The sequence below is a fragment of the Mya arenaria genome, chromosome 17, assembly GCF_026914265.1.
Source record: "Mya arenaria isolate MELC-2E11 chromosome 17, ASM2691426v1".
Classification (NCBI taxonomy): Eukaryota; Metazoa; Mollusca; class Bivalvia; order Myida; family Myidae; genus Mya; species Mya arenaria.
Genome location: NC_069138.1, coordinates 14,475,894 through 14,496,651, shown reverse-complemented (window position 1 = coordinate 14,496,651; position 20,758 = coordinate 14,475,894). Strand labels below are relative to the sequence as shown.

Here is a 20,758-nt window from a genome sequence, read left to right as displayed (position 1 = left end):
CTTTGCAAAACAATTCCAACCTAGGGTTGGAACGAAGTGCTTTTTGAATTATTTATTGACCACCATTTTTACGTTAAATAACCACATGCTACCTTTGTGCGATGTGATTGGTCGAGTAGATTAGTCATGTGACTAAGACGTAGGAGTGAATATACGCTAATGGCTACTAACCCGAAGCCCTTGTAAACAATATTATCATGTCAGTGAATTAACATGCAAGAAATATTCAAATTGACAAAAGATGAGCCCTTGAAAATGTTTATTTTATCTGATAGTGTAAGCAAAGCTTCAATCTCGCACTCCTATCTAGGTACTAGCTATGCAAAGTTGGTATTCATTTTTGAGTGGAGATTTATTGGTCTATAGCGGACATTTCGTTTTCAAACAAAATACAGAAAACAGATTTGGTGGTAATAATAGTAATTTATGAACTGTATTTCATTCCATAGCTATGACAAACATTAAATTACCATTGTCAAATGCATATGTCTTCATGAAAAGTCTAGACTATGATAAAGTAACCAGATTTTGGACGCCAATTATTATGCCAAAACTATCCTTATAAAAAGAAAATGGTTTGCAGTGTAAAAGAAATAGTGTTTATTGCACATGAATACATTTATGTCAATCTAATTGTAGTATATGTTAAATAATTAGTGTTGTTAAGTTAAAAATGTGCAATGCCCACAAATGCTGCATTCTTTATGAATATTATGATAAGAAAAAAGAAATTTCATTCGACTCGCACACACTAGTCAGTGGACATTGAGACGCATAACGGCTGCAAACCCTAAAACCGAACGTATGGTACACCCTGAATACGAAGTGACTTTCCCTTTTCTCCACCTAACGATAATCAAGTGGGCTTAGAACATAATTTAAGGGGCGGAATTTTAATGGGAAATCGCCTCAATATGATGGCATTATTTAGTTACCAAACAGAACCAATGTTATCTTTAATTGCCGCAATATTGCAGTGATAATGGGATATTAAACAAATACTTTTCATGTAGTACCATTTCCTAGTTATAGTGATATTTCGGCCTAAAATGCTTCCCTAGTTTTTATTTTCTTCAAGTTGTTGCTCAAAAAAGTGTTCTACCACAGATACAAGGATTGCGAAAACAATGTATAATGTTTAATGCCATACCATTAATGGCATTTAAGTAACAATTCGGTTTGTTCAATTGTGTGGACGTCTGATATAGTACTGCCTAGATGCAATTGCTCTGTGCCTACTTGTAATTTACTACTGCATTAGTGTATGGGTACAACCTTTTATTGCCTTCAATCAAAGCTAACCCGACCATTGAACGCTGAAATAAGGGCCTTCCGTAGAGCAAAACTTGGTTTGAAGGGACAAAACATTGAAAGTTTCAAAATGTCATGTTTTATTTAGTTTTTAGGTTTAATATTTAGCAAGCATAATTCATACATCAGTTGCAATATGTGTAGGTATCAAAGAGAGTTGAACAAATTTTACAAAAAAAGAGTTTATCAGATTTTTTGCTCGAGGTTTTTTTTACAGCATGCATACAGTATGGTAAACATGACTATGAAGTTGAAATAACTGTTTTAGGATTAGCGCATTTTGTCAAGCAGCATTGTCATTGATACTGGACGCATTTCAAGTCGTCTTAATTTGAAATAAATCATTTCACAATTTAGCACACTTGATAAGGGAGTCCGGGTATAATGGTACATCGAGTACCTTTATCAAATGTTCGTCGATTTTGCAAAGTGCACACAGAATGACTGACTGTCTTGATGTCGTATTAAGTAAGTCATCCATCGGTCCACTTAAACTTAATCGCGTCGAGGAATATAAGTCGCGAATAACTATTGTTATTTGAACAACACTGGAACATCAGGCGCTCGAGCTCGTGGCTGCATCGTTGGTGGCATCTGCAAATGATACTATGGTTTGTGTTAGGGTCAATGGTGTAGTGTTAGAGATATGGTAAGCGATAATGTTGGGGTTGTGGTTATGATCAGTGATGCTGATGTAAGGATTAGAGGAATAAGAAATGCTGTTATGGTTCAACTAAATTCAAATCAAAAATCTTCCACTGCCTCCGTTACAAAGATATTGAATCTGAAAAAAGTAAGATAAATGCATTTCCGCATTATTTCGAACGCGAAAACAAAACGGAAAACATAACGTAATACATTCTCTGCTTGTGCCAGTGTTGCAAAGGAAATAAAAGACAAAACCATTAATCTGCTTATTACGTGAGTTATAGTATTATATCTAAGTCACGTTCGACACTGGTGAATTATACGGGAGTACGATGAAAATAATTGTATTACGGTAGAGCATACCACATGGCTTTAAATATGCTCAAAATTGTTTTGATGTTCAATAATTAGCAAGCATAATTTATATATCCGTTGTAACATGTGAAGTTGTAACTAGGAGTTGAGCACAAAAGAAGATTTTATCAGATTTTCATTCAAAAAGGGTTTACATTTTTCCGGAAATGTCTTTATACAAAATTAATATGTTTTTGTGTCAAAATTGTCAGTTCAATCTATTCAACAATTTATTGAGGCATTGTGGTGATTGCAGCTATTTAAAAAAAAATGCATTTTTGTAACCAGGAAATGAATTTAATCCATTATTTTTCATTATATTATTGAATATCTTTCTTATTTCAAAATATATCATCATGAACCCACAAGACATTGTTGATTAGGTAGTCTGGAGCATTTTGACATAAAATAAATTATGATGTCGACAGACTTTTCCGAACAAATGTAAATACTTTTTTGTCCTAAATCTGATAAAATCTTCTTTCGTAAAATTTGGTCAACTCCTTACTACCCCAAGACATATCACAAAAGATGTATGTTTTACTCCCGAAAAAGACCCACTTTTGCACTGTGGAAGGCCGTAAGGGTTGGCAATGACGTAACGGTTAGCCATTCTGCAATGGTCAGGGTTTCGATGCTGCCAGGTAAGTATTATCACGTCTTTGGAAGTATTAGTTGCGTTAAGGTAAGGGTTATATGTGTGGGTTTTATTGAAAAGTGATCGATGATGTTATTGTTAGGTGAGAAGGTTGGGATCAAAGTTATGTACAACCCAGGCTATGTCGTAAAGTCACAGTGAGAGGTAGCGGTGTTGTAAGGGTTAAGGTAAGCAATAGTGCAGTGGTTTGGCTATGTCGTAAAGTCACAGTGAGAGGTAGCGGTGTTGTAAGGGTTCAGGTAAGCAATAGTGCAGTGGTTTGGCTATGTCGTAAAGTCACAGTGAGAGGTAGCGGTGTTGTAAGGGTTAAGGTAAGCAATAGTGTTGTCGTCAGGTTATGTCGTAAAGTCAAGTCACGGTCAGGGGTAGCGGTGTTGTAAGGGTTAAGGTAAGCAATAGTGTTGTCGTCAGGCTATGTCGTAAAGTCACGGTCAGGGGTAGCGGTGTTCTAAGGGTTAAGGTAAGCAATAGTGTTGTGGTCAGGCTATGTCGTAAAGTCACGGTCAGGGGTAGCGGTGTTGTAAGGGTTAAGGTAAGCAATAGTGTTGTCGTCAGGTTATGTCGTAAAGTCAAGTCACGGTCAGGGGTAGCGGTGTTGTAAAGGTTAAGGTAAGCAATAGTGTTGTGGTCAGGCTATGTCGTAAAGTCACGGTCAGGAGTAGCGGTGTTGTAAGGGTTAAGGTAAGCAATAGTGTTGTGGTCAGGCTATGTCGTAAAGTCACGGTCAGGGGTAGCGGTGTTGTAAGGGTTAAGGTAAGCAATAGTGTTGTCGTCAGGCTATGTCGTAAAGTCACGGTCAGGGGTAGCGGTGTTGTAAGGGTTAAGGTAAGCAATAGTGTTGTGGTCAGGCTATGTGGTAAAGTCACGGTCAGGGGTAGCGGTGTTGTAAGGGTTAAGGTAAGCAATAGTGTTGTGGTCAGCCTATGTCGTAAAGTCACGGTCAGGGGTATCAGTGTTGTAAGGGTTAAGGTAAGCAATAGTGTTGTGGTCAGGCTATGTGGTAAAGTCACGGTCAGGGGTAGTGGTGTTGTAAGGGTTAAGGTAAGCAATAGTGCAGTGGTTTGGCTATGTGGTAAAGTCACGGTCAGAGGTAGCGGTGTTGTAAGGGTTAAGGTAAGCAATAGTGCTGTGGTTAGGCTATGTGGTAAAGTCACGGTCAGAGGTAGCGGTGTTGTAAGGGTTAAGGTAAGCAATACTGCAGTGGTTAGGCTATGTCGTAAAGTCACGGTCAGGGGAAGCGGTGTTGTAAGGGTTAAGGTAACCAATAGTGCAGTGGTTAAGCTATGTCGTAAAGTCACGGTCAGAGGTAGCGGTGTTGTAAGGGTTAAGGTAAGCAATAGTGCTGTGGTTAGGTTATGTCGTAAAGTCACGGTCAGGGGAAGCGGGGTTGTAAAGGTTCAGGTAAGCAATAGTGCAGTGGTTTGGCTATGTCGTAAAGTCACGGTCAGAAGTAGCGGTGTTATAAGGGTTAAGGTAAGCAATAGTGTTGTGGTTAGGCTATGCCGTAAAGTCACAGTGAGAGGCAGCGGTGTTGTAAGGGTTAATGTACGCAATAGTGTTGTGGTTAATCTTTGCCGTAAAGTCACAGTCAGGGATAGCGGTGTTGTAAGGGTTAAGGTAAGCAATAGTGTTGTGGTTAGGCTATGTCGTAAAGTCACAGTCAGGGATAGAGGTGTTGTAAGGGTTAAGGTAAGCAATAGTGCAGTGGTTAATCTATGCCGTAGTCACAGTCAGGGATAGCGGTGTTGTAAGGGTTAAGGTAAACAATAGTGTTGTGGTTAGGCTATGTCGTAAAGTCACAGTCAGGGATAGAGGTGTTGTAAGGGTTAAGGTAAGCAATAGTGCAGTGGTTAGGCTAAATCGTAAAATCACAGTCAGGGATAGCGGTGTTGTAAGGGTTAAGGTAAGCAATAGTGTTGTGGTTAATCTATGCCGTAAAGTCACAGTCAGGGATAGCGGTGTTGTAAGGGTTAAGGTAAGCAATAGTGTTGAAGTTAATCTATGCCGTAAAGTCACAGTGAGAGGTAGCGGTGTTGTAAGGGTTGAGGTAAGCAATAGTGCTGTGGTTAGGCTATGTCGTAAAGTCACAGTCAGGGATAGTGGTATTGTAAGGGTTAAGGTAAGCAATATTGTTGTAGTTAATCTATGCCGTAAAGTCACAGTGAGAGGTAGCGGTGTTGTAAGGGTTAAGGTAAGCAATAGTGCTGTGGTTAATCTATGCCGTAAAGTCACAGTCAGGGATAGCGGTGTTGTAAGGGTTAAGGTAAGCAATAGTGTTGTAGTTAATCTATGCCGTAAAGTCACAGTGAGAGGTAGCGGTGTTGTAAGGGTTAAGGTAAGCAATAGTGCTGTGGTTAGGCTATGTCGTAAAGTCACAGTCAGGGATAGAGGTGTTGTAAGGGTTGAGGTAAGCAATAGTGTTGTAGTTAATCTATGCCGTAAAGTCACAGTGAGAGGTAGCGGTGTTGTAAGGGTTAAGGTAAGCAATAGTGTTGTGGTTAATCTATGCCGTAAAGTCACAGTCAGGAATAGAGGTGTTCTAAGGGTTAAGGTAAGCAATAGTGTTGTGGTTAATCTATGCCGTAAAGTCACAGTCAGGGATAGCGGTGTTGTAAGGGTTAAGGTAAGCAATAGTGTTGTGGTTAATCTATGCCGTAGTCACAGTCAGGGATAGAGGTGTTGTAAGGGTTAAGGTAAGCAATAGTGCAGTGGTTAGGCTATGTCGTAAAGTCAAAGTCAGGGATAGAGGTGTTGTAAGAGTTAAGGTAAGCAATAGTGTTGTGGTTAATCTATGCCGTAGTCAAAGTCAGGGATAGAGGTGTTGTAAGGGTTAAGGTAAGCAGTAGTGTTGTGGTTAATCTATGTCGTAAAGTCACGGTCAGGGATAGAGGTGTTGTAAGGGTTAAGGTAAGCAATAGTGTTGTGGTTAATCTATGTCGTAAAGTCACGGTCAGGGGTAGCGGTGTTGTATGGGTTAAGGTAAGCAAAAGTGCAGTGGTTAGGCTATGCGGTAAAGTCACAGTGAGAGGTAGCGGTGTTGTAAGGGTTAAGGTAAGCAATAGTGCAGTGGTTAGGCTATGTCGTAAAGTCACAGTCAGGGATAGCGGTGTTGTAAGGGTTAAGGTAAGGAATAGTGCTGTTATTAGGCTATGTCGTAAAGTCACAGCCAGGGGCAGAGGTGTTGTAAGGGTTAAGGTAAGCAATAGTGCTGTTGTTAGGCTATGTCGTAAAGTCACAGTCAGGGGTAGCGGTGTTGTAAGGGTTAAGATAAGCAATAGTGCTGTGGTTAGGCTATGTCGTAAAGTCACAGTCAGGGATAGCGGTGTTGTAAGGGTTAAGGTAGGGAATAGTGCTGTTATTAGGTTATGCCGTAAAGTCACAGTCAGGGATAGCGGTGTTGTAAGGGTTAAGGTAAGCAATAGTGTTGTGATTAGGCTATGCCGTAAAATCACAGTCAGGGATAGCGGTGTTGTAAGGGTTAAGGTAAGCAATAGTGCTGTGGTTAGGCTATGTCGTAAAGTCACAGTCAGGGGTAGAGGTGTTGTAAGGGTTAAGGTAAGCAATAGTGTTGTGATTAGGCTATGCTGTAAAGTCACAGTTAGGGATAGCGGTGTTGTAAGGGTTAAGGTAAGAAATAGTGCTGTGGTAAGGCTATGTCGTAAAGTCACGGTCAGGGGTAGAGGTGTTGTAAGGGTTAAGGTAAGCAATAGTGTTGTGATTAGGCTATGCCGTAAAATCACGGTCAGGGGTAGCGGTGTTGTAAGGGTTAAGGTAAGGAATAGTGCTGTTGTTAGGCTATGTCGTAAAGTCACGGTCAGAGGTAGCGGTGTTGTAAGGGTTAAGGTAAGGAATAGTGCTGTTGTTAGGCTATGTCGTAAAGTCACGGTCAGAGGTAGCGGTGATGTAAGGGTTAAGGTAAGCAATAGTGCTGTTGTTAGGCTATGTGGTAAAGTCACGGTCAGAGGTAGCGGTGTTGTAAGGGTTAAGGTAAGCAATAGTGTTGTGGTTAGGCTATGTGGTAAAGTCACGGTCAGAGGTAGCGGTGTTGTAAGGGTTAAGGTAAGCAATAGTGTTGTGGTAAATGTATGCCGTAGTCACAGTCAGGGAAAGAGGTGTTGTAAGGGTTAAGGTAAGCAATAGTGCTGTGGTTAGGCTATGCCGTAAAGTCACAGTCAGGGATAGCGGTGTTCTAAGGGTTAAGGTAAGCAATGGTGTTGTAGTTAATCTATGCCGTAAAGTCACAGTGAGAGGTAGCGGTGTTGTAAGGGTAAAGGTAAGCAATAGTGCTGTGGTTAGGCTATGTCGTAAAGTCACAGTCAGGGATAGAGGTGTTGTAAGGGTTAAGGTAAGTAATAGTGTTGTGGTTAATCTATGCCGGTAAGTCACAGTCAGGGATAGAGGTGTTGTAAGGGTTAAGGTAAGCAATAGTGTTGTGGTTAATCTATGCCGTAAAGTCACAGTCAGGGATAGAGGTGTTGTAAGGGTTAAGGTAAGCAATAGTGTTGTGGTTAATCTATGCCGTAAAGTCACAGTCAGGGATAGCGGTGTTGTAAGGGTTAAGGTAGGCAATAGTGTTGTGGTTAATCTATGCCGTAGTCACAGTCAGGGATAGAGGTGTTGTAAGGGTTAAGGTAAGCAATAATGCAGTGGTTAGGCTATGCCGTAAAGTCACAGTCAGGGATAGCGGTGTTGTAAGGGTTAAGGTAAGCAATAGTGTTGTGGTTAATCTATGCCGTAGTCAAAGTCAGGAATAGAGGTGTTGTAAGGGTTAAGGTAAGCAGTAGTGTTGTGGTTAATCTATGTCGTAAAGTCACGGTCAGGGATAGAGGTGTTGTAAGGGTTAAGGTAAGCAATAGTGTTGTGGTTAGGCTATGCCGTAAAGTCACGGTCAGAGGTAGCGGTGTTGTAAGGGTTAAGGTAAGCAATAGTGCTGTGGTTAGGCTATGCCGTAAAGTGGGGTAAAGGTAAGCAATAGTGCAGTGGTTAGGCTATGTCGTTAAGTCACGGTCAGGGGTAGCGGTGTTGTAAGGGTTAAGGTAAGCAATAGTGCTGTGGTTAGGCTATGTCGTAAAGTCACGGTCAGGGATAGAGGTGTTGTAAGGGTTAAGGTAAGCAATAGTGTTGTGGTTAATCTATGCCGTAGTCAAAGTCAGGGATAGAGGTGTTGTAAGGGTTAAGGTAAGCAGTAGTGTTGTGGTTAATCTATGTCGTAAAGTCACGGTCAGGGATAGAGGTGTTGTAAGGGTTAAGGTAAGCAATAGTGTTGTGGTTAATCTATGTCGTAAAGTCACGGTCAGGGGTAGCGGTGTTGTATGGGTTAAGGTAAGCAAAAGTGCAGTGGTTAGGCTATGCCGTAAAGTCACAGTGAGAGGTAGCGGTGTTGTAAGGGTTAAGGTAAGCAATAGTGCAGTGGTTAGGCTATGTCGTAAAGTCACAGTCAGGGATAGCGGTGTTGTAAGGGTTAAGGTAAGGAATAGTGCTGTTATTAGGCTATGTCGTAAAGTCACAGCCAGGGGCAGAGGTGTTGTAAGGGTTAAGGTAAGCAATAGTGCTGTTGTTAGGCTATGTCGTAAAGTCACAGTCAGGGGTAGCGGTGTTGTAAGGGTTAAGATAAGCAATAGTGCTGTGGTTAGGCTATGTCGTAAAGTCACAGTCAGGGATAGCGGTGTTGTAAGGGTTAAGGTAAGGAATAGTGCTGTTATTAGGTTATGCCGTAAAGTCATAGTCAGGGATAGCTGTGTTGTAAGGGTTAAGGTAAGCAATAGTGTTGTGATTAGGCTATGCCGTAAAATCACATTCAGGGATAGCGGTGTTGTAAGGGTTAAGGTAAGCAATAGTGCTGTGGTTAGGCTATGTCGTAAAGTCACAGTCAGGGGTAGAGGTGTTGTAAGGGTTAAGGTAAGCAATAGTGTTGTGATTAGGCTATGCTGTAAAGTCACAGTCAGGGATAGCGGTGTTGTAAGGGTTAAGGTAAGAAATAGTGCTGTGGTAAGGCTATGTCGTAAAGTCACGGTCAGGGGTAGAGGTGTTGTAAGGGTTAAGGTAAGCAATAGTGTTGTGATTAGGCTATGCCGTAAAATCACGGTCAGGGGTAGCGGTGTTGTAAGGGTTAAGGTAAGGAATAGTGCTGTTGTTTGGCTATGTCGTAAAGTCACGGTCAGAGGTAGCGGTGTTGTAAGGGTTAAGGTAAGGAATAGTGCTGTTGTTAGGCTATGTCGTAAAGTCACGGTCAGAGGTAGCGGTGTTGTAAGGGTTAAGGTAAGCAATAGTGCTGTTGTTAGACTATGTGGTAAAGTCACGGTCAGAGGTAGCGGTGTTGTAAGGGTTAAGGTAAGCAATAGTGTTGTGGTTAGGCTATGTGGTAAAGTCACGGTCAGGGGTAGTGGTGTTGTAAGGGTTAAGGTAAGCAATAGTGCAGTGGTTAGGCTATGTGGTAAAGTCACGGTCAGAGGTAGCGGTGTTGTAAGGGTTAAGGTAAGCAATAGTGTTGTGGTTAGGCTATGTGGTAAAGTCACGGTCAGAGGTAGCGGTGTTGTAAGGGTTAAGGTAAGCAATAGTGTTGTGGTTAGGCTATGTGGTAAAGTCACGGTCAGGGGAAGCGGTGTTGTAAGGGTTAAGGTAACCAATAGTGCAGTGGTTAAGCTATGTCTTAAAGTCACGGTCAGAGGTAGCGGTGTTGTAAGGGTTAAGGTAAGCAATAGTGTTTGACTAAGCCATACCGTAAAGTCACGGTCAGGGGTTTCGGTGTTGTAAGGGTAAATGTAAGCAATAGTGTTGTGGTTAATCTTTGCCGTAAAGTCACAGTCAGGGATAGCGGTGTTGTAAGGGTTAAGGTAAGCAATAGTGCTGTGGTTAGGCTATGTGGTAAAGTCACGGTCAGAGGTAGCGGTGTTGTAAGGGTTAAGGTAAGCAATAGTGCTGTGGTTAGGTTATGTCGTAAAGTCACGGTCAGGGGAAGCGGTGTTGTAAGGGTTCAGGTAAGCAATAGTGCAGTGGTTTGGCTATGTCGTAAAGTCGCGGTCAGAAGTAGCGGTGTTATAAGGGTTAAAGTAAGCAATAGTGTTGTGGTTAGGCTATGCCGTAAAGTCACAGTGAGAGGTAGCGGTGTTGTAAGGGTTAATGTAAGCAATAGTGTTGTGGTTAATCTTTGCCGTAAAGTCACAGTCAGGGATAGTGGTGTTGTAAGGGTTAAGGTAAGCAATAGTGCAGTGGTTAATCTATGCCGTAGTCACAGTCAGGGATAGCGGTGTTGTAAGGGTTAAGGTAAGCAATAGTGTTGTGGTTAGGCTATGCCGTAAAGTCACAGTCAGGGATAGCGGTGTTGTAAGAGTTAAGGTAAGCAATAGTGTTGTGGTTAGGCTATGTCGTAAAGTCACAGTCAGGGATAGAGGTGTTGTAAGGGTTAAGGTAAGCAATAGTGCTGTGGCTAGGCTTAATCGTAAAATCACAGTCAGGGATAGCGGTGTTTCAAGGGTTAAGGTAAGCAATAGTGTTGTGGTTAATGTATGCCGTAGTCACAGTCAGGGAAAGAGGTGTTGTAAGGGTTAAGGTAAGCAATAGTGTTGTGGTCAGGCTATGTCGTAAAGTCACGGTCAGGGGTAGCGGTGTTGTGAGGGTTAAGGTAAGCAGAAGTGTTGTGGTCAGGCTATGTCGTAAAGTCACGGTCAGGGGTAGCGGTGTTGTAAGGGTTAAGGTAAGCAGAAGTGTTGTGGTTAGGCTATGTCGTAAAGTCACGGTTAGAGGTAGCGGTGTTGTAAGGGTTAAGGTAAGCAATAGTGTTGTGGTTAGGCTATGTCGTAAAGTCAAGGTCAGGGGTAGCGGTGTTGTAAGGGTTAAGGTAAGCAATAGTGTTGTGGCTAGGCTATGTCGTAAAGTCACGGTCAGGGGTAGCGGTGTTGTAAGGGTTAAGGTAAGCAATAGTGTTGTGGTTAGGCTAAATCGTAAAGTCAAGGTCAGGGGTAGCGGTGTTGTAAGGGTTAAGGTAAGCAATAGTGCTGTGGAAAGGCTATATCGTAAAGTCACGGTCAGAGGAAGCGGTGTTGTAAGGGTTAAGGTAAGCAGAATTGCTGTGGTTAGGCTACACCCTAAAGTGACGGTCAGAGTTAGCGGTGTTGTAAGGGTTAAGGTAAGCAATAGTGTTGTGGTTAGTCTATGCCGTGAAGCCACGGCCAGGGGTAGCGGTGTTGTAAGGGTTAAGGTAAGCAATAGTTCTGTGGAAAGGCTATATCGTAAAGTCACGGTCAGGGGTAGGGGTGTTGTAAAGGTTAAGGTAAGCAATAGTGTTGTGGTTAGTCTATGCCGTGAAGCCACGGCCAGGGGTAGCGGTTTTGTAAGGGTTAAGGTAAGCAATAGTTCTGTGGAAAGACTATATCGTAAAGTCACGGTCAGGGGTAGCGGTGTTGTAAGGGTTAAGGTAAGCAAAAGTGTTGAGGTTAGTCTATGCCGTAAAATCACGGTCAGAGGTAACGTGTTGTAAGGGTTATGGTTAGAAATGAGGTTGTTGTTAGTCTTATCTTAAAGTTACGGTTAGAGATGCTGGTGCTGCAACTGTTACAGTTAGAGATGCTGGTGCTGCTAGTGTTACTGTTAGAGATGCTGGTGCTGCAACTGTTACAGTTAGAGATGCTGGTGCTGCTAGTGTTACTGTTAGAGATGCTGGTGTTGCTAGTGTTACTGTAAAAGATGCCGGTGCTTCAAGTTTTATGGTTGGAGATGCTTTTGCTGCTAGTGTTAGGGTACGAGATGCTGATACTGCAAGTGTTACAGTTAGAGATGCTGGTTCTGCTAGTTTTTTGGTTAGAGATGCTGGTGCTGCAAGTGTTACGGTACGAGATGCTGGTGCTGCTTGTGTTACGGTACGAGATGCTGGTGCTGCAAGTGTTCCCGTTAGAGATGCTGGTGCTGCAAGTGTTTCGGTTAGAGATGCTGGTGCTGCAAGTGTTTCGGTTAGAGATGCTGGTTCTGCTAGTGTTACGGTAAGAGATGCTGGTGCCGCTAGGGGTATGGTTAGAGATGCTGGTGCTGCTGGTGTCACAGTAAGAGATGCTGGTGCTGCAATTGTTACGGTTAGAGATGCTGGTTCTGCTAGTGTTACGGTTGAAGATGCTGGTGCTGCTAGTGTTACGGTTAGAGATGCTGGTGTTGCAACTGTTTCGGTTAGAGATGCTGGTGCTGCTAGTGTTACTGTTAGAGATGCTTGTGCTGTTAGTGTTACGGTTAAAGATACTGGTGCTGCTAGTGTTATGGTAAGAGATGCTGGTGCTACTAGTGTTACGGTTAGAGATGCTGGTGCTGCTAGTGTTTCGGTTAGAGATGCTTGTGCTGCTAGTGTTACTGTTACAGATGCTGGTGTTGTTAGTGTTACGGTTAAAGATGCTGGTGCTGCTAGTGTTACGGTAAGAGATGCTGGTGCTGCTAGTGTTACGGTTGAAGATGCTGGTGCTGCTAGGGTAAAGGTACGAGATGCTGGTGCTGCTCGTGTTACGGTTAGAGATGCTGGTGCTGCTTGTGTTACGGTTAGAGATGCTGGTGCTGCTTGTGTTACGGTTAGAGATGCTGGGGCTACAAGTGTTCCGGTTAAAGATGCTGGTGCTGCTAGTTTAACGGTTGAAGATGCTGTGGTGCTAGTGTTATGGTAAGAAATGCTGCTGCTGCAAGTGTTACGGTAAGAGATGATGGTGCTACTAGTGTTATGGTTTGAGATGCTGGTGCTACTAGTGTTACTGTTAGAGATGCTGGTGCTGCTAATGCTACGGTTTGAGATGCTGGTGCTACTAGTGTTAAAGTTAGAGAAATGGTGTTGTTGTTAGTCTTTATCTTAAAGTTACGGTTAGAGATGCTGGTGCTGCAACTGTTACAGTTAGAGATGCTGGTGCTGCTAGTGTTACTGTTAGAGATGCTGGTGCTGCAACTGTTACAGTTAGAGATGCTTGTGCTGCTAGTGTTACTGTTAGAGATGCTGGTGCTGCAACTGTTACTGTTAGAGATGCTGGTGCTGCTATTGTTACTGTTAGAGATGCTGGTGCTGCAAGTTTTATGGTTAGAGATGCTGGTGCTGCTAGTGTTAGGGTACCAGATGCTGGTGCTGTATGTGTTACAGTTAGAACTGCTGGTGCTGCAAGTTTTACAGTTAGAGATGCTGGTGCTGCTAGTGTTACCGTTAGAGATGCTGGTATTGCAACTGTTTCGGTTAGAGATGCTGGTTCTGCTAGTGTTACTGCAAGAGATGCTGGTGCTGCTAGTGTTATGGTTAGAGATGCTGGTGCTGCTGGTGCTGCTGGTGTTACGGTTAGAGATGCTGGTGCTGCAACTGTTTCGGTAAGAGATGCTGGTTCTGCTAGTGTTATGGTTGAAGATGCTGGTGCTGCTAGTTTTACATTTAGAGATGCTGAAGCTGCTAGTTTTACTTTTAGAGATCCTTGTGCTGCTAGTGTTACTGTTAGAGATGCTGGTGCTGCTAGTGTTACGGTTAGAGATGCTTGTGCTGCTAGTGTTACGGTTAAAGATGCTGGTGTTGCTAGTGTTACGGTAAGAGATGCTGGTGCTGCTAGTGTTACGGATATAGATGCTGGTGCTGCTAGGGTAATGATTAGAGATGCTGGTGCTGCTAGGGGTACAGTAAGAGATGCTGGTGCTGCAAGTGTTCCGGTTAAAGATGCTGGTGCTGCTATTTTAACGGTTGAAGATGCTGGTTCTGCTAGTGTTACGATAAGAGATGCTGCTGCTGCAAGTGTTACGGATAAAGATGCTGGTGCTGCTAGGGTAACGATTAGAGATGCTGGTGCTGCTAGGGGTACAGTAAGAGATGCTGGTGCTGCAAGTCTTCCGGTTAAAGATGCTGGTGCTGCTATTGTAACGGTTGAAGATGCTGGTGCTGCTAGTGTTACGGTAAGAGATGCTGCTGCTGCTAGTGTTACGGTGAGAGATGATGGTGCTACTAGTGTTATGTTTAGAGATGCTGGTGCAACTGGTGTTTTGGTTAGAGATGCTGGTGCTGCAAGTGTTACGGTAAAGAGATGCAGGTGCTGCTAGTGTTATGGTTAGAGATGTTGGTGGTGCTAGTGTTACGGTAAGAGATGCTGGTGCTGCTAGTGTTACTGTTAGATATGCTGGTGCTGCAAGTTTTATGGTTAGAGATGCTGGTGCTGTTAGTGTTAGGGTACGAGATGCTGGTGCTGCAAGTGTTACGGCTAGAGATGCTGGTGCTGCTAGTGTTACGGTAAGAGATGCTGGTGCTGCTAGTGTTACGGTTAGAGATGCTGGTGTTGCAACTGTTTCGGTTAGAGATGCTTGTGCTACTAGTGTTATGGTAAGAGATGCTGGTGCTGCTTGTGTTACAGTAAGAGATGCTGGTGCTGCAACTATTTCGGTAAGAGATGCTGGTTCTGCTAGTGTTATGGTAAGAAATGCTGGTGCTGCAAGTGTTACGGTAAGAGATGCTGGTTCTGCTAGTGTTACGGTTGAAGATGCTGGTGCTGCTAGTGTTACAGTTAGAAATGCTTGTGCTGCTAGTGTTACTGTTAGAGATGCTGGTGCTGCTAGTGTTACAGTTAGAGATGCTTGTGCTGCTAGTTCTATGGTTAAAGATGCTGGTGTTGCTAGTGTTACAGTAAGAGATGCTGGTGCTGCTAGTGTTACGGTTCAAGATGCTGGTGCTGCTAGTGTTACAGTTAGAGATGCTTGTGCTGCTAGTTCTATGGTTAAAGATGCTGATGTTGCTAGTGTTACAGTAAGAGATGCTGGTGCTGCTAGTGTTACGGTTAAAGATGCTGGTGCTGCTAGGGTAATGGTTAGAGATGCTGGTGCTGCTTGTGTTACGGTTAGAGATGCTGGTGCTGCAAGTGTTCCAGTTAAGATGCTGGTGCTGCTAGTGTAACGGTTGAAGATGCTGGTGCTGCTAGTGTTACGGTAAGAGATGCTGCTGCTGCAAGTGTTTCAGTAAGAGATGATGGTGCTACTAGTGTTATGGTTAGAGATGCTGGTGCTGCTAGTGTTACTGTTAGATATGCTGGTGCTGCTAATGCTATGGTTAGAGATGCTGGTGCTGCTAGTGTTATGGTAGGAAATGCTCGTGCTGCAAGTTTAACGGAAAGAGAACCTGGTGCTGCTAGTGTAACGGTTAGAGATGCTGGTGCTGCGAGTGTTATGGTAAGAGATGCTGGTGCTACTAGTGTTACATTAAGAGATGCTAGTGTTACGGTTAGAGATGCTGGTGCTACTAGAGTTAAGGTTAGAGATGCTGGTGCTACTAGTGTTATGGTTTGAGATGCTGATGCTACTAGTGTTATGGTTAGAGATGCTAGTGCTACTAGTGTTATGGTTAGAGATGCTGGTGCTACTTATGGTTAGAGATGCTGATGCTACTAGTGTTATGGTTAGAGATGCTGGTGCTACTTATGGTTAGAGAGGCTGATGCTACTTAAGGTTAGAGATGCTGGTGATACTAGTGTTATGGTTAGAGATGCTGGTGCTACTAGTGTTATGTTAAGAGATGCTGGTGCTACTAGTGTTATGGTTAGAGATGCTGATGCTGCTAGTGTTATGGTTAGAGATGCTGGTGCTACTAGTGTTACGAATTGAGATGCTGGTTCTGCTAGTGTTACTGCAAGAGTTGCTGGTGCTGCTAGTTTTACTGTAAGAGATGCTGGTGCTGCTAGTTTTACTTTTAGAGATGCTTGTGGTGCTAGTGTTACTGTTAGAGATGCTTGTGCTGCTAGTGTTACCGTTAGAGATGCTGGTGCTGCTAGTGTTATGGTTAAAGATGCTGGTGTTGCAACTGTTTCAGTTAGAGATGCTGGTTCTGCTAGTGTTACGGTAAGAGATGCTGGTGCTACTAGTTTTATGGTTAGAGATGCTGGTGCTGATTGTGCTGCTGGTGTTACAGTAAGAGATGCTGGTGCTGCAACTGTTTTGTTTAGAGATGCTGGTTTTGCTAGTGTTACGGTAAGAAATGCTGGTGCTGCAAGTGTTACGGTTAGAGATGCTGGTTCTGCTAGTGTTACGGTTGAAGATGCTGCTAGTGTTACAGTAAGAGATGCTAGTACTGCTAGTTTTACTTTTAGAGATGCTTTTGCTGCTAGTGTTACTGTTAGAGATGCTGGTGATGCAAGCGTTACGGTAAGAGATGCTTGTGCTGCTAGTGTTACGGTTAAAGATGCTGGTGTTGCTAGTGTTACAGTTAGAGATGCTGGTGCTGCTAGTGTTAAGATTAAAGATGCTGGTGCTGCTAGGGTAATGGTTAGAGATGCTGGTGCTGCTTGTGTTACGGTTAGAGATGCTGGTGCTGCAAGTGTTCTGGTTAAAGATGCTGGTGCTGCTAGTGTAACGGTTGAAGATGCTGCTGCTGCTGCTGCAAGTGTTACGGTAAGAGATGATGGTGCTACTAGTGTTATGGTTAGAGATGCTGGTGCTACTAGTGTTAAGATACGAGAACCTAGTGCTACTAGTGTTATGGTTAGAACTGCTGGTGCTGCAAGTTTTACGGTTAGAGATGCTAGTGCTGCAAGTGTTACGATTAGAGGTGCTGGTGCTGCTATTGTTACCGTTAGAGATGCTGGTGCTGCTAGTGTTGCGGTTAGAAATGCTGGTGTTGCAACTGTTTCGGTTAATGGTGCTGGTTCTGCTAGTGTTACGGTAAGAGATGCTGGTGCTACTAGTGTTACGGTTAGAGATGCTGGTGCTGCTGGTGTTACGTTAAGAGATGCTGGTGATGCAACTGTTTTGGTAAGAGATGCTGGTTCTGCTAGTGTTATGGTAAGAAATGCTGGTGCTGCTAGTGTTACGGTTAGAGATGCTGGTTCTGCTAGTGTTACGGTTGAAGATACTGGTGCTGCTAGTGTTACGGTAAGAGGTGCTTGTGCTGCTAGTTTTACTTTTAGAGATGCTTGTGGTGCTAGTGTTACTGTTAGAGATGCTGGTTCTGCTTGTGTTACGGTTGAAGATGCTGGTGCTGCTAGTGTTACGGTAAGAGATGCTTGTGCTGCTAGTTTTACTTTTAGAGATGCTGGTGCTGCTAGTGTTACTGTTAGAGATGCTGGTGCTGCTAGTGTTACGGTTAGAGATGCTGGTGCTGCTAGTGTTACGATAAGAGATGCTGGTGCTGCTAGTGTTACGGTAAGAGATGCTGCTGCTGCTAGTGTTACGGTAAGAGATGCTGGTGCTGCTAGTGTTACGGTAAGAGATGCTGGTGCTGCTAGTGTTACTGTTAGAGATGCTTGTGCTGCTAGTGTTACGGTTAGAGATGCTGGTGCTGCTAGTGTTACGGTAAGAGATGCTGGTGTTGCCAATTGTTAGGTTAAGAGATGCTGGTTCTGCTAGTGTTACGGTTGAAGATGCTGGTGCTGCTAGTGTTACGGTAAGAGATGCTTGTGCTGCTAGTTTTACTTTGAGAGATGCTGGTGCTGCTAGTGTTATGGTTAGACATGTTGGTGCTGCTAGTGTTACGGTAAGAGATGCTGGTGTTGCCAATTGTTAGGGTAAGAGATGCTGGTGCTGCTAGTGTTAGGGTTAAAGATGCTGGTGCTGTTAGGGTAACGGTTAGAGATGCTGGTGCTTTTTGTGTTACTGTTAGAGATGCTGGTGCTGCAAGTGTTCTGGTTAAAGACGCTGGTGCTGCTAGTGTAACGGTTGAAGATGCTGGTGCTGCTAGTGTTACGGTAAGAGATGCTGCTGCTGCAAGTGTTATGGTAAGAGATGATGGTGCTACTAGGGTTATGGTTAGAGATACTGGTCACTTCTTGTGTTACTGTAAGAGATGCTGGTGCTGCTAATGCAACGGTTAGAGATGCTGGTGCTGCTAGTGTTACGGTAAGATATGGTGGTGCTGCAAGTTTGATAGTAAGAGAAGCTGGTGCTGCTAGTGTAATGGTTAGAGATGCTGGTGCTGCAAGTGTTACGGTAAGAGATGCTTGTGCTACTACTGTTACGTTAAGAGATGCTCGTGCTACTAGTGTTACGGTAAGAGATGCTGGTGCTACTAGTGTTATGGTAAGAGATGCTGGTTCTGCTAGTGTTACTGTAAGAGATGCTGGTGCTACTAGTGTTATGGTAAGAGATGCTGGTGCTACTAGTGTTATGGTAAGAGATGTTGGTGCTGCTAGTGTTATGGTTGGAGATGTTTGTAAGTTATTAGTGTTGTGGTTAGAGATGCGTGTGCTGTTTGTGTTACTGTTGCTGTTACGTGCTTGTAGAGTTAGGATAAGGTTTGTGACGTTGTTTAACATAGGATAATGGTAAGTGGTGGTGCTAGCTAGATAAGCTTACCGTGGCCCTTAATAAGCAATGCACGTATCGTGCCATCGCTTTTTTATATTTTATTCTTATTACACATTTTCATAAATATGGTATATTTTGAAGAAAATAGGCATTTCAATTTAATTTAAAACGGCCACTTAATATTAAGTTGAGTGTTACGGGGTAATGTATGCTGTCGTACTTTGTTGATGAGGCTGCCACTATGATCCACATTTCGATGGCACCATTTAAAAATGCCGAACTTACATTTTTGTACTTTTTCAGGAGATACAAAAAACAATATAAATGTAGGTTCGGGTTTTTCTGCAACTTCTACTGACCAGTAAACTCAATTTCTGTTGGCTGTTAAGTCTGGTGTTTTCAGAAAAGGCAGCAAACTTAAATATGTTACCGGTAATAAAAAGATGAAAACCCCGAAAAAGCAAAAAAAGTAGGTTCGGCTTTTTTAAATGGTGCCATCGATTTTGTAATTATGATTACTTTAAAAAGGCTGTTTGCTTATTTTGAAATTTACACATTGTTCATTTTATATACACCGAAAAATTTAATAAGTATGTATCAACAACGTTGAACTTGCATGATATATATGGAAGAAAAAAAGAAGCAGAGGTCACCCCTTTCGACTAGCACTGTGACAGTTGGCTTGATTCTTACATATGGTATGTACATTGCATTCAGGAGAAGTTGAGAACACATGAACAAAATGTAACCTCACCCTGCCATACCTTGATATTGTCTTAAAAGAAATAGATTAATAAGTATAATAAATAAGAAGAAAATACTACAAACACAGCCATGTTTTGTTAAATGGTGGACATAATTAATAGAGGATACGATGTTTGCTTATGTTAAAAAATATTGCAGTCTCACACTAAAGCAAGCCATTTTTCTATTAATTTCATGCTTACAATCAATGGTTTGCGAAATAAATAATTGATTGATATTTCCTTCTATAATATCACCGAACATTAGACTAAGAAGTCATACAGGATATGACGTTATTAGTGTTGTCAGTTATCACGCATCAAGTGAGTAGAAACACATACATTGTCATAAACAGTTTTCATATAAGAGCGTTTTCAGCTTTATTAGTCTTTGTGTGTTTTTAAGTTAAGAAACAAGAGCGGTCATAGGAATTTGACAAATGATACCGGTAATGAGTGACAGCCAATTGACTAATACTTACGATATTAAAAAGCAAAAGTGAAAACAAGAACAATCACAGGAAATGTGACAAATGACCCCGAAACTCAAAGTTGGACCAATAGACAACGTATTTTAGCCTATATGAACAGTATATCCCATATTTTCATGACTACCTAACCATGCAGTATCGAATTATTGATCATTAACATGTTTAATTTTAAGATGCAAAGTATGATGCCCGTAGGTGATCAGTCAGTGCACGATGGGGTGGAGATTAACTCGTGTCTGTTGTACTTTTAAATGAGATAGTTGGGGATTATTAAACATTTATATGTGAGAACACTTAATTTTAGAGATCATCTTTTCAGGATTCATTTTCGATAACAATTTCGGAGTGAATGGTGTAGGTAAATGGTTTTATCATGTTTACCTGGTTCCCATTGTCAATAGTGATCATCTGCTGGAAGTGTTCAAACAGCCTTTCACATATGAGGCCCCTAGGCCCAAGTGTTCATCAGTGAATATTTACACCTCAACTTTCATTTATTAAACGTATTGCCTTTTAGCAATTGCGAATACATTCTGATGAACACAACATTATCGGATCGCGAATCATCGCATAGTAATATTCATGTAAATTGAAAATGTTTTTCTTGTTATTGTTTGTATTTTGTCAGCAGGCCACGAATTTTTTTAAATTAGTACAAAATGTATCAGTGAAATGTATTGTTGCCATTAGAGACTCAGTTTAAAAGTGATTTGGAGTGATTTCCGGTAACGGTCGGGTCGTTCTGTTTACAGAATGGGTAGGAAAGAATTACTGAAGGTAAGGCTTTCAGAAATGAAGTATTTTTTTAAAAATCTAGAAAGAAATATTGAACTATTGGTGTAAATATAAGTAATGAATAGTGTGATTGATGTCATTGTCGTGGATATGAACGCAGTTGGGCTGTTCAAAGTATGTGTGGACTCCACTACTTTAACCAGCCCATCTGCGTTCATACCCCTATTATGACATAAACCCCGAGATTCATGCCTAATTGGGCGAAACCTTTAATTCACTGACCGAAAATATATTAAGGTCTATCTGCTGGCCATGACTAACCAGCCTACCATGTTGAAGGTCCTGGGACCTGGCATTCTTCAGTTATTGGTCGGAAAAGGATACTCAGCTTAAGTTCACCACTACCTTGACCGGTGACTGACTGACCTTGAAATAAATAGTGTTTATCTACTGGTCATGAACAAACTGCTTCCCAACTTTGAAGTCCCTAGGCTCCAGAGTTCTTAAGTAATTGATCGGAAACGGATTTGACATCTAAAGGCCCAAGTTTTCTTCAGGCGGAAACGGATGTCCAGCTCCATGTCCTTTGGACCACTGACCACACA

At 42.5% G+C, this 20,758-nt stretch overlaps 3 protein-coding genes across 3 annotated transcripts; all 3 read left to right on the top strand.

Annotated features, from left to right (window-relative positions):
- The first annotated feature begins 2,932 nt into the window (after window positions 1–2,932).
- LOC128223210 (putative per-hexamer repeat protein 5) lies at window positions 2,933–14,002 on the top strand. The gene is made up of 3 exons (XM_052932501.1): window positions 2,933–2,957; window positions 11,528–12,605; window positions 12,781–14,002. Exons 1-3 carry the CDS (start codon window positions 2,933–2,935, stop codon window positions 14,000–14,002), a joined length of 2,325 nt encoding a protein of 774 aa, XP_052788461.1.
- Window positions 14,003–14,006: 4 nt separating this feature from the next.
- Window positions 14,007–14,846, top strand: LOC128223209 (uncharacterized). The gene has a single exon (XM_052932500.1). It carries the CDS (start codon window positions 14,007–14,009, stop codon window positions 14,844–14,846), a length of 840 nt encoding a protein of 279 aa, XP_052788460.1.
- Window positions 14,847–15,095: 249 nt separating this feature from the next.
- Window positions 15,096–17,263, top strand: LOC128223208 (serine-rich adhesin for platelets-like). The gene is made up of 2 exons (XM_052932499.1): window positions 15,096–15,118; window positions 15,568–17,263. The coding sequence occupies exons 1-2, from the start codon at window positions 15,096–15,098 to the stop codon at window positions 17,261–17,263; spliced, it is 1,719 nt and encodes a 572-aa protein (XP_052788459.1).
- The last annotated feature ends 3,495 nt before the right edge of the window (window positions 17,264–20,758 follow it).